The sequence below is a fragment of the Chiloscyllium punctatum genome, chromosome 45 (genome assembly GCF_047496795.1).
Source record: "Chiloscyllium punctatum isolate Juve2018m chromosome 45, sChiPun1.3, whole genome shotgun sequence".
Taxonomy (NCBI): Eukaryota; Metazoa; Chordata; class Chondrichthyes; order Orectolobiformes; family Hemiscylliidae; genus Chiloscyllium; species Chiloscyllium punctatum.
In genome coordinates, this window is record NC_092783.1 from 52,727,154 (window position 1) to 52,742,810 (window position 15,657).

Genomic DNA, 15,657 nt, shown 5'->3' on the forward strand with positions numbered 1-15,657 from the left:
TCAGACCTCACCCCTCCAACCGTAACAAGGACAGAACGCCTCTGGTGCTCACCTTCTACCCTACCAACCTTCGCATAAACCAAATCATCCGCCGACATTTCCGCCACCTCCAAAAATACCCCATCACCAGGGATATATTTCCCTCCCCACCTCTTTCCGCCTTCCGCAAAGACCGTTCCCTCCGTGACTACCTGGTCAGGTCCACGCCCCCCCTACAACCCACCCTCCCATCCTGGCACCTTCTCCTGCCACCGCAGGAACTGTAAAACCTGTGCCCACACCTCCTCCCTCACCTCCATCCAAGGCCCTAAAGGAGCCTTCCACATCCATCAAAGTTTTACCTGCACATCCACTAATATCATTTATTGTATCCGTTGCTCCCGATGCGGTCTCCTCTACACTGGGGAGACTGGGCGCCTCCTAACAGAGCGCTTTAGGGAACACCTCTGGGACACGCGCACCAATCAACCAAACCGCCCCGTGGCCCAACATTTCAACTCCCCCTCCCACTCTGCCGAGGACATGGAGGTCCTGGGCCTCCTTCACCGCCGCTCTCTCGCCACCTGACGCCTGGAGGAAGAACGCCTCATCTTCCGCCTCGGAACACTTCAACCCCAGGGCATCAATGTGGACTTCACCAGTTTCCTCATTTCCCCTTCCCCCACCTCACCCTAGTTTCAAACTTCCAGCTCAGCACTGTCCCCATGACTTGTCTGGACTTGTCCTACCTGCCTATCTCCTTTTCCACCTACCCACTCCACCCTCTCCTCTCTGACCTATCACCTTCATCCCTCCCCCACTCACCTATTGTACTCTATGCTACTTTCTCTCCACCCCCACCCTCCTCTAGCTTATCTCTCCACGCTTCAGGCTCTCTGCCTTTATTCCTGACGAAGGGCTTTTGCCCGAAACGTCAATTTCACTGCTCCTTGGATGCTGCCTGAACTGCTGTGCTCTTCCAGCACCACTAATCCAGAATCATTTAAGATGCGTCTGGACAGATGCATGAGTAGATGGGGAGCAGATGGATACAATGCTTAGGAATTGACCAACAGATTTAGATAGTAACATTTGGATCGGCTCAGGCTTGGAGGGCTGAAGGGCCTGTTCGTGGGCTGTAAATTTTCTTTGTTCTTTGTTCTTTGTTCCAAACCAGTGGGTACCTGAGCTTTGTATTTGAAAGAACCGTGATCCCTCATTACCCACCGTTGTTTAATCTAACAAGGGAAGGGAATTAACTTGTTGGATGCCTATTGTTTTTTGAAGTTTGGAAGAAGGATTATACCTGAAACGTCGACTCCTCCACTTCCTGATGCCGCCTGGATTGTTGTGTTCTTCCAGTCTCCTGCTTGTCTACCTTGGATTCCAGCATCTGCAGATTTTTGTTTCTATTGTTTTTCAGAGCCTGTTGTTTAGTTTTTGTGAATTCTGACTATTCTAGCAACTGCACTTGGTCTCCCCAGTAGTGTCCTCTCTCCAAATTGAGGTATCAGTGCCCTGTTAGTTGACTTTCTGTGGGGCCCTCACGTTTGGTATCGAGTCAAGTTGCCATAGTCCTGCCTGACTGGAGAGATGCTCTTTCATTACAGAGAGAGACAGAGACAACTGATGGTGATTTAAACTGAGGCCTCAGGCGAGGGGAGAGGTTCAAAAGGAGAGACCATCATGGCAATCATCTCAACTGGTGTTTGGAATGAACCCAAACAGTTGGCATTACAGTGCTTCTCAAACCAACTGTCCAGCCAGCTGAGTTAAACCAAGGGGTATATGGTGTCTGTGGTTTTTTCATTCATTTTCTTATCCAAGTGAGACTACCATCTGAACCATTTTTGTGAACCGCATAGATTGACTGAAATTAGGTCGATGATCATTCTGAGTGCTTATTGTATTTCATTGCTTTTATACTTTGATAAGATCAAATTAGATTGCCTCCTATTTAAGTGCTTTCACAGCTCAGGTTCTGATATTAAATTATTGCTCGTCATATGTCTGTTTGTGTTTCCTGAGTCAAAAAGTGTGGCACTGGAAAATCACAGCAGGTCAGGCAGCATCCAAGGAGCAAGAGAGTTGATATTTCAAGGATAAGCCCTTCATCAGGAATGTGCCTGACGAAGGACTTATGTCGGAAGTGTTGACTTTCCTGAACCTCGGATGCTGCCTGACTTGCTGTGCTTTTCCAGTGCCATACTTTTTGACTCTGATCACCAGCATCTGCAGTCCTCACTTTCTCCTATTTCTATTTCATGTCACGTTGCAAAATCACTAAAACCAGTGCTTTGTCCTCTTTGGTATGTCAATTATAACCCAGCTGGAATTTTTATGACAGCCTGCTCGCATAGTGATTCACAGTGATGCTCCTCAGATTATGAGACATTCCAAGTTTGTCTTCTCTAGTGGATGATTTCTCCCTGTGTTTGTATGTTTTATTTATTAACTAAAAGCAAAAAATAAAATTGGGTGGAGCAAATATTCATTTTTATTCATTCTTTCTCAGGATATGGGTGTTATGGTTGTCCATCCTTAATTACTCTTGAGAAGGTGGTGGTTAAGCCCATATTTCTCAAAAAGGAGAATACTGCTTTTCAAAATCATTTTTGTTTTGACGGTAGGATCACCAGCAAGAAGTTTGAAAAAATAATGTTGTTCATACATGATTTGGTTTGCAATGTTGTGCCTGCATTTGATTTAGATTGAATTTTATTGAACCCTATAGACTTCAGGATAACTGAGGAAACCATGTATGATGTACACTTCAGTGGATCCTTCAAATAACAAACAGTTGAAGAGTGTCAGCGACAAATGTGAATGGTGCCAAATTAATTAACAATTTAGCTGCAAATCATTGCAGATTTGATTGTGATGACTCCCTGTGCAGAATTCAGGCTAAATTACATTAAAGCCATAACCTACATCCTCATGTCAGTTATACATTATCATACACCTGATCGTAATGACAAAATAGATAAGATTGTTAGCTTGAACTTTAATGGAAATTAATTCAATTTAAGTATTAAACCTTCAGCTAAAAAAAATCCCCAATCTGTTCTATACTTAACATAAATATTTACTCAATTCAAACTTTTTTTCAAACTACAAAGGTGTTTTATCAAATAAAAGTGGAGAAAGTATTTCTATTTGTGGAAAAGTCCACAAATAAGGGCCATTAATCTAAGGTCGTCAGAAAAAAATGCAATAAAGTATTTAGGAGAAACATCATTAGTCAGACATTGTCACCCTTCATCCAACTCTGCTACACTTCTGGCATGGGTGAAGAACCCAGCGATATTAGATACTAAATATGAGACAAGTATATTAGTAAAATTCACACCAAATGACATTGATTACAAACTAACTAGAGTACTGATCATTTTGCCATTTTAAAGTAATTTTGAGGAGGATAAGTTAAGGAAATGAGATTGTCCAAAATTGCAATTAAGCCAGTCTGCGAAGTAAAGTCATCTGCAAGATTGTTTACATCAGCAGAGACAATTCTAACTACAGCGAGGTATTGTAGAAATAAATACTTCTCCACTTTTGTAAAGTATCTTCGTGTCAAACATTCAGCACATGAAACATGGTAAGCAATGTTCCCATTTGTCCTAACAGATTATCTGAACAGTGGCCTTAAAAGAACATCTCTCAGGCAATTGTGCTTCAATCCTTCCTAAAATCTGAGAGCTATACCCACACAATGGTGTCCTCAACTGCCAAGAGCTTACACTTGACAATCCTACCCTTAAACCCTTCCACTTTTCTCTCTCCCTTGAAGATGCTCCTTCAAATCTGCCTCTGACCAAACCTGTAGCCACATATATGGCTTGGTGACAAATTCTGCTTTTACTTTAGTTGTGTCGACATTACAGACCAGCGTCTGTATGCTGCCAACATTTATATGGTTACGCTCCTCTGTACAACCTTGGGACATTTTTTCTATCTTTAAGATAATCAATTTTCGTGGTACTGGAGAGGTGCTCATGTAGTGCCAATGTTGCTGGATTAATAATCCAGACACCAAGCCTGATGTTCCGGAGACATAGATTCACAATCCCACAATGGCAAGTATTGAAATCTGAAATCTTTACAGTCTTCATTTTCACTTGTGTGATGTGAAGGTTGCTGCCTGGCCAGTATTTATTGCCCTAAGCCTCTTGAGAAGGTAGTGTGAGCTGCTACGTTTAACCACGACAATCCATGTGCTGCAAATTGACCCACAATGCCAGGAGGAAAGGAACTCCAGGATTTGACCCAGTGACACCAAAGACATGAGGATGTACTTCCAAGTCAGGATGATAGCATAATGGTAGCCTTGTTGTAAAAACCCATCACTAATATCCCTTTAGGCAGGAAATCTGCTCTCCTTACTTGGTCTGCTCTACCTATGAGTCTAGACCTACAATAAAGTGATTGACTCTTAACTGAAAACACACACCATCCTGACTTGAAACTATATCACAATTCCTTCACTGTCACTGGATCAAACCTTTGGAATTCCTTCTCCAATGGCACTGTATGTGTACCTATACCATTCGGATTGTCACATTACAGGGAAGTGTCTCACTACCAGCTTCACAAGGGCAATGTGAGATGGGTAATAAATACTCACCTTGCTGTCAATGCTTATAAACTATTTATAAAGAAATAAATTGCACCAACAGCTGGTCTCTGTGGAGATATAGCTCATGCAATTTTTGGGAAGCTATTTTACACATTCCGGACACACCCTGCCTAGATTTTGCTGATAAGAAAAGCATTAGCGGGTCCAAGGCTTGGGGTAGGGAGAAGAACATTGGCCTCTTTCTCTGCTACTACGTCATGCCTGACTCACTAGACAGAACATGGTGTTTGCCAGTGACTGAGACAGAGCCCAGTAGATCCATTTTCTGGCACAAAATCCCAACAGATCACATTAATTACAAACAAATAATATCTGTTCCAACCATTATTCTCAGCAGAATATCTAGTACTTTACATATGTAGAAACTGCTTTCCTGGAGTGTTGGAGGCTGAGCGGTGACCTTATAGAGGTTTATAAAATCATGAGGGGTACAGATAGGGTAAACAGACAAGGTCTTTTCCCTGGGGTGGGAGTCCAGAATGAGAGCGCATAGCTTCAGGGTGAGAGGAGAAAGATATAAAAGGGACCTCAGCGGCACCCTTTTCCACACAGAGGGTGGTACGTGTATGGAATGAGCTGCCAGAGGAAGTGGTGGAGGCTGGTACAATTCCAACATTTAATAGGCATCTGGATGGGTATATGAATAGGAAGGGTTTAGAGGGATATGGGCCAAATACTGGCAAATGGGACTAGATCAGGTTAGGATATATGATCGGCATGGATGTGTTGGACCAAAGGGTCTGTTTCCGTGCTGTACATCTCTTTGACTCTATAAGAAGAATTCAACATGTATCTTACGTTCAAAAATGTTCAGTTGTAAAGGATCCATTCTGTCATATCCAAACATTGTGATTCCACACCAGTAAAGTCCCTCATCCTCCATCGTTAATTGGGTAATGGTCACTGCAAACACTCCACTATTCTGGTTATCCACAGCTGATATCCTTCCACTGCTGTTTGCGTTCTGTTTTTGAGTTCTAGCTATCACAATACACGATTTCCTCTCTGACCCCTTACACAGGTATTTTCCATGGGTCTTGTAATATGGCACTTGATACTGGCATTCAACAGTGACACCATCTCCTAAAGTCCCGTACACTTGTCTTAGCCCAGTCAATCCAGCTGCAAGAATAAAGAACAATATATAACCACTTAACATCAAGCAGAATACATGCTAGTAAAACAGTGACAAGTATTTCAGAATCTAGGAATTTTATAGCACAGAAAGTGAGTAATATAGCCAATCATTCCCATATTGGTTATCTGAAAGTAATTATCCCCGTCATTCATTCCTTTTGTTCCACCAATGATTAAAATTAGTTTTTTCCAAGATTGTTCAAGTTCTTATTGGCTTTACCAGTTAAACAAAAATCTTATGCACGGTATTAAATAATTTATTTTGCTTCTGGTCAAAACAGTTCACTTCTTTCCTAAAATAAAAAAATCCTTAAAATGCTCAGTAGATGACAGTATATGCAAATATTAAGTTAGTTATTATGGCGATTGGAACCAGGTGGATCTCAATGGGGTTGTTAACCTGGGCCAATTAAGGAGCCCTGAGTGACAGATATAAACAGGAAATTCAAAGTCCCCTTGCTTTAGGGGACTGACTCTATGTTGGTTGGGCTACAGGCAGTATGTTTCTGCTTTTATCTGGGGTGGCAATCTGATTCTGAACTGGCTGAATTATTTAGCCAGTTTGTGAACTGGTATTCCTTTTAGTGAGGGCTGGTTGTTAAACTCCTGGTGCACATAATGTTTCAGGTGTAGCTCAGTTCTCATTAGGGGATTGTTGTTTCACTGGCTGGTTATAGCCTGTGTTACTCTTCTCTTTTTGAGAAAAGGACAATGTTAATTTTGTGGTAGGGCTTAGCCCTTGGACTCTAGTGTTCTTTGCTTTTTGTATGTGTCTTCACTTTTTTATTGGTGTTTGGACTGAACCCTTGTGGCAGACAGACATTTGACCAGAGGAGCTATTCCTATGGGGAGGCCTAGCCCTGGGACTGGGCCTCTGAAGACTGAATACCTGTGTGTGTGCTGGGAGGAGAGCACTTGCTGTATCCTGGAGTTTGGGAGAACACCTTTCCTTTAGGAGTGGACCAAACCCCTGTGGGTTAACTACCTGTACAATGTACTGTTCCTGTGAGTGGGCCAGGACTCTATGGGGACTGAACACCTGTGTGCTGTGGGTTGTGCATTTGCTGCCTTCAGGAGTGGACTCTTATTAGCAATGGACTCTGTAGTTTGGAGTGGACTCTCATTCTGCCAATGTACATTTTCTACTGGAGTGGAGTCTTCCTGGAAATGGATTCTGTATTTTGAGGACTATAGATTTGGACTGTGTACTAGAAAGGAATTTCTTTGTTTTTGGTAATTAACTGTATTGTGGTGTTTCCTGGGTCTATCACCTGCACTGTCTTGTGTCCCTGGGTCTGGCAGACCTTACTGTGAGCTGGGAGGCTCATGGGTTGTCCTGAAAGCTGTCACCCTGACACCTGGAGGGTGTGTAGGCCATCCTGTGAACCTGAAGGTTGGTAGGCCTTCCTGAAAGCCAGAAGTTGGGTAGGCCACCCTGATGCCAGTTGCCCTGAGCCAGATGGTGGATTGGCTGTTCTGAGTGCTGTTGTCCTGAGAAGGGGTAATTGGGATGGGCTGTCCTAGAGGTGGTCAAAAGGTGTCAGCAGCTGAGAGCCAGGTGGCTTGTGGGCTACCCTGCATGCTGTAATCCCAGAGAAGGGGATGGGCTATCCTAGAGGTGGCTGGAAGGCGTCAGGATAGCCCAGTGGCTGGAGATGCATCAGGGTGGGTGAGAGCCCAATGGTACATAGGGGTAGACAGAGCCAGAAGGTGGGTAGCTGTCCTCAGTGCTGTCACCCCAGGCAGGTACTGGGGTGGGCTGACCTCGAGGTGGTTAAAAGGTGTCAGGGTGGACTGAATTGGAAAGGGCATAATAGATTGAGTCAGAAGGTGTGTAGGGGTGGGCTGCCTTAGAGACTGGAAGGTGGGAGGGACAGGGGCTTGTTGGGTCTGTATTGTCTATACTTTATGTAACTGGATTGTCAATATAAAGGTCATTGCTGTCTTATATTTGAAACTGGGATTTGTGGTTTGTCTTCCAATCCTTGTAAACTGGTTGAACGGTAGGGTTTGTGGCCTGGCTTTGCTGCTGCTCTCCCTTGTAAAATTGCTGTGGTAAATAGCTGTAAATGTTAACTTTTTTTGTAAATTGTTTTGTAATTTGTTCAAAATATTATGAACAGGAGATTCCAAGTCCCCTCAGTTTAGGGGACTGACTGTGCTGGCTGGGCTACAGGCAGTATGTTAGTTTCTGCTTTTTTTAAGGGAGGGAAAACTGATTCCTGAACTGGCTGAATTATTTAGCCAGTTTGTTAACTGGCACTCCTTTTAGTGAGGGCTGATTGTTAAACTCCTGATGTACATAATGTGTTTCAGGTGTAGCTCAGTTCTCATTCGGGGATTGTTGTTTCACTGGCTGGTTACAACCTGTTACTCTTCTTTTTTTGAGAAAAGGACAATGTTAATTTTGTGGTAGGGCCTAGCCCTTGGACTCTAGTTTGTTTTTTGTACGTCTTCATTTTTTATTGGTGTTGGGACTGAGCCCTTGTGGAAGACATACTTTAACAGAGGAGCTGTTCCTGTGGAGAGGCCTAAGACTGGGCCTCTAACGATTGAACACCTGTGCACTGGGAGGAGAGCACTTGCTGTATCTTGGAGTTTGGGAGAAGACTTCTGCTTCAGGAGTGGACCAAATCAGAGTTAACAGCACCTGTACAATGTACTATGTTCCTGAGTGGGCCTGGTATTCAAAGGCTGGGCCAGGACTCCATAGAGACTGCCCACCTGTGGGGTGGGCATTTGCTACTTCAGGAGTGGACTCCATTTTGGACAATGCACCTCAGACTGGAGTGGACTCCATTTCTGGGAATGAACTCTTATTTTGAAAACTCTATTTAGACTGTGCCAAAAAGGACTTTAGTAATTATCTGTATTGCTGGGTCTACCACCTGCACTGTTTTGTCCCTGGCTCTGGCAGGTCTTATTGTGAGCTGGGAGGCTCATGCCTCATCCTGAAAGCCAGAGGGGGTAGGCCACCCTGATGCCAGTCGCCCCAAGAGCCAGATGGTATGTAGGCCGTTGAGTGCTATCTTCCTGAGAAGGTGATTGGGACAGGCCCTCCTAGAGGTGGTTGCAAGGTCTCAGCAGAGAGCCAGAAGGCTTGTGGGTTACCCTGCACACCCTCCTTCTCTTTCTCTCTCCCCCCCCTCCCTGCCCCCGGAAGGGGATGGGCTGTCCTAGAGGTGGCTGGAAGGTCAGGGTAGCCCACTCACCAATGGTGTATTGGGGTGGGTGAGTACCCAATGGTATGTAGGGGCAGACAGCCAGAAGGCAGGTAGCTATCTTCAGCAGTCACCCTGGGCAGGTACTGGGGTGGGCTGCCCCAGAGGTGGCCGAAGGGGCATGGGGTGGACAGAGACCTGGAAGCTGTAGGGGTGGGCTGCCTAGTGGTCAGAAGGTGGGAGGGATGGGGGCTTGCTGGGTCTATATTGTCTGCACCTGGATTGGCTTTATGCACAAATGTCATGTCACTCATCATATGTGGAGCTGGGATTTGAGGTTTGTCCTCATCTCTCTAAACTAGTTGAACAGTAGGGTTTGGGGCCTGGCTTTGCTGTTCTTCTCCCTTGTAAAATTACTGTTTTACAGCTGTAAATGTTAACTGGATTTTGTAAACTCTAACTTAATAAAACAAAAATGAAATTCAGACCCCCTCAGTTTGAGACTGTTACTGTTATCCTGGGACAGAGTCCTACTGACTACTGGCTGGACTACACAATCAGGAAAGCCCTGGCTGACACAAACAGGAGATTCAGAGGTCTTTTAGGAGATTGACTGACTGAGGCCCAGCCAGCAGTCAGTGTTACTGGTGGTTTCTGCTTTTTTGAGAAACCAGGTTCTTGAACTGGCTGAATTATTTAGCCAGTTTAACTGGCACTCCTTTAGTGAGGACTGATTTCTAAACTCCTGATGCATACAATGTTTCAGGTGTGACTTGGTTCTCATTAGGGGATTGTTCCTGGCTGGTTACAGCCTGTTCTCCTTCCCTCAAAGGGAGAAAAGAGTAAGTGGATTTTATGGTAGGATTTAGCCCTTGGACTCTAGTTTTTTTTTGTCTTCACTTTGGACTGAACCCTTCTGGAAGACATTTTACCAGAGGAGCTGTTCCTGTGGGGAGGCCTAGCCCTGGGACTGAGCCTCCAAAGATTGAACACCTGTGCTGGGAGGTGAGCACTTGCTGTATCCTGGAGATTTGGAGAAGATCTTGCCTTCAGGAGTGGATCAAAACCCCTGTTAAATACCTTTAAAATGTAGTGTTCCTGTGAGTGGCCCTGGGTCTCCAAGGATGTGCCAGGGCTTCATGGAGACTGAACATGTGTGCTGTGGGGTGGGCATTTGTTGCCTTTGGGAGTGGACTCTGCCCTTTGTGGACCTATTCTTAGCAGTGGATTCTGCAGTTGGAGTGTACTGTCTGACAACACATGCTGTGAACTGGAGTGGATTCTGTTCCTGAGAACTGACTCTCTCTTTTCAAGGACTCCTTTCTGGTACAGAGTCTAAATAGACTGTTTGTAACAATTAACTCTTATCATGTTTCTTGAGCTTATTACCTGCAGTCTTGTCCCTGGGTCTGGCAGTCCTACAAGCTGAGGCTTATGGGTTGTCCTGAAAGCTGGCTGAGCTGGAGGGTGGGTAGGCCATTGTGAACCTGAAGGTTGTAGGCCATCCTGAAAGTTGGAGGGTGTGCAGGCTACCCTGATGCCAGTTGCCTTGAGCCAGAACATGGGTAGGCCATTTTGAGCATCCTTCTAAAGGGGTAATTTGGACTGGGTGTCCTAGAGGGGTCAGGGTAGTCCCATGCCAGATGGTGGATCAGGGTGGGTGAGCCCAATGGTATGTAGGGGCAGACAGAGCCAGGTGAGCAGCTGTCCTGTGTGCTGTCACCCCAGGCAGGTTCTAGGGTGGATTGTCCTAGAGGTGGCCAAAAGGTGTCAGGGCAGACAGAACTAGGAGCATGGGGTGGACAGACCTGGAAGGTGTAGGGGTGGGCTGCCTTAGAGGTCAGAAGGTGGGAGGGATGGGGGCTTGTAGGTCTGTATTGCAGGCATGGTTCCTATGTAACTGGATTATCTTTATGTACAAATGTCATTGCTGTCTTTTCATGCTTAACTGGGATTTGGGGTTTGTCCTCATTTTCCTGTAAACTGGTTGAATGGTAAGGTTTGGGGCCTGGTTTTGCTGCTCTCTATTATAAAAATGGCTGTCTCTTGCATACAAACAGTTAAGTAAACTTAGTCTACTGCAGATAGGCAGTAGTGTGGGGGTAATTTGAAAAAATAAACCACTTAATGGGGTAGCATGACGGTTCAGTGGTTGGCACTGCCTCATAGCACTGGGGACTTGGGTTCAACTCCAGCCTCAGGTAACCATCTGGAGTTTGCATGTTCTCCCCATGTCTGTCTTCATGCTCTGGTTTCTTCCCAGTCCAAACATGCAGGCTAGGTGAATTGGCCATGTGCCCAGCGATTGGGAAGTTGGGTTCATTAGTCAGGGTTAAATGGAGTAGGGTAGTGGAATGTGTTTGGTTACTTTAGAATAAAAGATCTAAACAGTAGATTCTCCCCCTCACTTGATCATGCAGCATGCTCCTTTTCAAGAAGGGCAGTGATTGTTTCCTTCCACATGTACTAAAATCTTATTCCCTGTTCTTCACACTATATCTGCACACCAAATAACTGCTGTTAGCCAAGAGTGTGGGGGAAGCAGGGAATAAACCAAAAAATTCTCAAACACAGATCCTGAATCCAATTCAGGGAATTGGCCATAGCCAGTGTACAAGTAAGGAGATGGGATAATGGCCTTTTTCATTTTTCAGGTTGACAATCAGAATTCTAAAGCCATAAATCTGAATAGTTAACTGTATTTCTCTTTGCAGATGCTGCTGAAGCTGACTATTTTCAGCCTTTCCAGTTTTCAGACTTCTAGAATTGATGATTTTTAAAATTCACCTAGGAAGACAGTATTTATGGGAATACAAAAGTAGAGAAGTCTTAATGCAATTGTACAGTTTTCCTCCCTTTATTGAAGGAAAGATATTCACTAGGGTGACTCCCCTAGTATGGAGGAACTGTCTTATGAGCAAAGGCTAAACAGCTTGGGATACTATTCATCTTTCTAAAGAAATATGATCTCACTTGAAATATGTGATTCTTGAGGGACTTGACAGGGTAAATGCTGAGATGTTCCCCTCATGAGTCTGACCAGATGAATCATTGCAGAATAAGGGGATATCAAATTATTCCTGAGATAAGGAGGAATCTCTTCTCCAGGATTGGGAAACTCCTTTCCACAGCTGTGGGAGCAGAGCACTTGTGTACATTTAAAGTTGAGAATTTCTTGGTTTGAGGGAATCAAGGGTTGTAGGAGAAAGATAGGAAAGTGATTAATCAGATATTCCTTAGCCATAATCCTATTGAATGGCAGAACAGACTGCAGGGGCTGAAAGGTCTACTCCTGTTCCCATTTCTCATGGACAGTTACAGAACTACTCTTTGAGCACTGAACTGTCTTGGCTATCTCTTGCTTCACTTTTAACCAAAATAAAGGCACAAATCTGCAGCTGGTAAATTAGTGGGCGAGGAAAGAAGAACCAGAAGTGGAAATTGCAAAATGGCAGGTCTAAGCTAAATGTTACATACACTCATGGTAACTTCCCTAACTTGTTTTCCTGTTATTTCCATTTTGGCTTTTTCTTAGTCATCACTTTCTATTTACATTTTGTACTTTAAAAACTTTGCAACACAACAACTGCCAGCTCATTGAACCATAATCAGCTGATTATTCCTTTAGAAGAAATATTAGCTTTCGCATGGGGACTGAAAGCTGTCTACATTACCCTGTCCCCACAAGACAGCAACGTTACCCATGCCCTTCATCAATTCCCCTGCACCTTGGATGCTGTCTGGCCTGTGGTGTTTTTCCAGCATCTGCAGTTCTCATTTCTCCGATGTCCAAGCCAAGTCAGATGAATGTTTGAAAGTTTTTGCTTTTTTCTGTTTCTGCATTTGAGAATTTGACCAAATTTCCAATTTCTCCCAAACTGTTTCATATGATTCTTCCCTCTATTTGTCTCTGGACTTTGTGCAGATACCAGCAACTGTCTGCAGTATGTTACTTCACATCACAATTCCTGACAGCTTTCATCAATTACATTGCATTGCTTAATTGACTCCACTTCCCACACCAAACCATAAATATCCTTTATTCCATAGTTACATGAATGCCTTACCAGAGTGCAGAAAGTCCTAAATGGCTTCAGGCATGAACTTCAGTAATGGACTTAAAATTGAGAGTTTAGCTCTGTTTTCCTTGGAGAATGGAGAGTGAGAGGAGATTTGAGATGTGTTCAAAATTACTCCGGACAGTAATTAAACGAAAATCAGTCCCACTTGTGGTGAGAATGAGGGGCCACCGATTTAAGGAAAATTGGGGGGGAAAAATGCAATGGGGATATAGACAGAAATATTTATACACCATGAAAGAACAGGAATGGGATGCCTGAAAGTGCATTGGATCCAGGTTCAATTGCGGTTTTTAGGAAGGAGTTGGATTATTATCTGGAAGGGAAGATTGCAAGGGAATGGTACTACATGAACTGCTCATTCAGCGAGCCAGTGTACTTGTGATGGGCTGAATGTTTCCTGCTGTAACTATTCTCTATAACTTGATGCACATTGTTATTCTTGTGTTCACTTCTCACCCTGTCCCTTCCTCCTGCACCAATGTGTTTTCCTGTTTTACTTTTCAAAGTTCAGTTCTGTGGAAGGTTTTATCTGCATAGTTACTGACTGTATCTGCTTTTTAATCATGTAGCACTTTTTTTTAATCTGATTTTTTCCACTCCATCATTCAAATGTGGGGTATTGATTTAGCCTGCATATACAATTGAAGTCCAAAGAACCTTTATTTTCTGAAAGATCTGTTTTTGTCTACAGATGCCACCAGACCTGCTGAGTTTCTCCAGCATTCTCTATCCTTGTTTTAAACCTTTTTTTAATTGAACAAATGTAAGGACCTTTTCTGTTTAAACCGATAACAAATAGTGAATTGTTCTGTTATTGGAATTTTTACAATGTGCTTGAAGTGAATAAACGGTCAATGAATGGGCTGGAGCCTTAGAGCAAAGGGAAGACCTTTATGGAATGGAGAGAAGGAGAAACTTCAGCCAGAGAGTGGTGAAGCTATGGAATTCATTGCCACAGAAGGCTGTGGAGGCCAGGTCATTGAGCATATTTTAAGACTGAAGTAGATAGGTTCTTGAGTGGTCAAGGGGTTCAAGGGTTACAGGGAGAAAGTGGGAGAATGCGCTTGAGAAACTTATTAGCCATGATTGAATGGCAGAGCAGACGCGATGGGCTGAATGGCCTAACTTCTGCTCCTGTGTCTTGTGGTCTATGGTCTCTTATTAGTTACTCAGCTTACCTTGGAGAATATTCAATTTAACATCAGCCATTTCATCAGTGCCCTCCTTTATTATCCCACAAAAATACCATCCTGCATCTTCCAGCGATAATTGCTGCATTGTTACTGAAAATACCCCACTGGTTTGATTGTCCATAATGAACAGTCTACTGGGTCTTTCCTGCTGTATTCTTTGAGTGGACGCCAACACAGTGCATGAAAATCTCCACCTTCCCTTACACCAATACTTCTCGGAATCTCTGTTCCTTGCTATGTTGTACTGGCAGTTGATAGTGATGGAGCCTCCTAACCTTCCGTTCACTTCATTTGGTGCCTTAACTCCGTATGATCCTGTCAGGGCAGAAAGAAATGGGCTGTGTTAAGATTTGAAAAAAACCTGCTGGTGTAATGTCACAACCATTTGGAGTGTGGCTTAGAGCATCTTGTGGGACAATGGTAATGTTCCTACCATTGTGTTGGAAGATCTGTATTCAAGTTAATATGGAGCCAATAGCCTAGTGCTATTATCACTGGACTGTTAATCTAGAAACTGTTCATGTTCCAGGGGCTCTCTATGGCAGGTGGTGAAAGTTCATTCAATAATGAGTCTGGATATTAAGGATCTAATGATTTCCATTGTTGGAAAGAAAATAATTTGGTTGACTAATTTCCTTCAGGGAAGAAAATCTGTCATCCTTACCTGGTCTGGCCCACTGTAATTCCAGATCCACAGGAATATGGCTAACTCTTAACTGCCCTCTGGGCAATTAGGGATAGGTATTAAACGCTTGCCATAACAAGTGATGCCCAGAACCTGAGGCTAAAGGAAGTCTCACCTGTGACTGAGGTGTACCATAGTATGTCCTAGCAGATTGATTTACAACTGCATTTTTATAATCTGACCTATGGTGGGTTTGTAAGACCTCGTGTGATTAAGTGGGCATGGTGGAAATTCTGACTGGTCTGGCTGAAATGATCCTGTTACATGCTGAATTTGTAAGTGGTCAGTTTGTTTAAACCTGGAAATGAATACAATGGTTGTACTGGAGCGTTGTTTTGAGATACACAAAAACAGCCAGACTTGTGCATCATTTGCAAGTTTCACTGGATGTTACTTCTGTGCAGTGTTCAGCTTGAAAGCCTTATTAATTTGTTTAGGCAGAGGATCTCCTTTCTTTCCTTTAGAAAATTAAAAGCAAAAGTTATTTTAAAATTTAACACCCCTTTGCCCCACTAGTTAACTCGGTGGCTATTTTGTTTTGAAAAGTGAATAGGTGAGTTATTCAATGGGACTAATTGCCATTTCTTTTGGGCAGATAAGATGGCTGCTGGGTTAAAAGGACACCTGTGTCTCAAATCCCATTGACAAGTGGGTCTTCATTTTCTTTTAGGGTCTGAAATGCATGGTCCAGGAGACTGCAAGAAACTCGACATCACTGAGGCCCTAATGCAGTTGTAGACTTTCGATAGGTGGTGTAATTGTCACACAATTACCTTGGTTTTGA

The 15,657-nt window shown here is 43.7% G+C and overlaps 1 protein-coding gene across 1 annotated transcript in view; it reads right to left on the minus strand.

Moving 5' to 3' along the window:
- LOC140467116 (polymeric immunoglobulin receptor-like) overlaps nucleotides 1-15,657 on the minus strand; it is an 89,403-nt gene that overhangs the window by 33,714 nt on the left and 40,032 nt on the right. Inside the window, exons 8-9 of the mRNA XM_072563182.1 lie at nucleotides 14,174-14,503; nucleotides 5,414-5,737 (exon numbers count right to left, since the gene is read on the minus strand). Of these exons, the coding sequence (XP_072419283.1) occupies nucleotides 5,414-5,737; nucleotides 14,174-14,503 (654 nt within the window). The remainder of the gene's footprint in view (nucleotides 1-5,413; nucleotides 5,738-14,173; nucleotides 14,504-15,657) is intronic.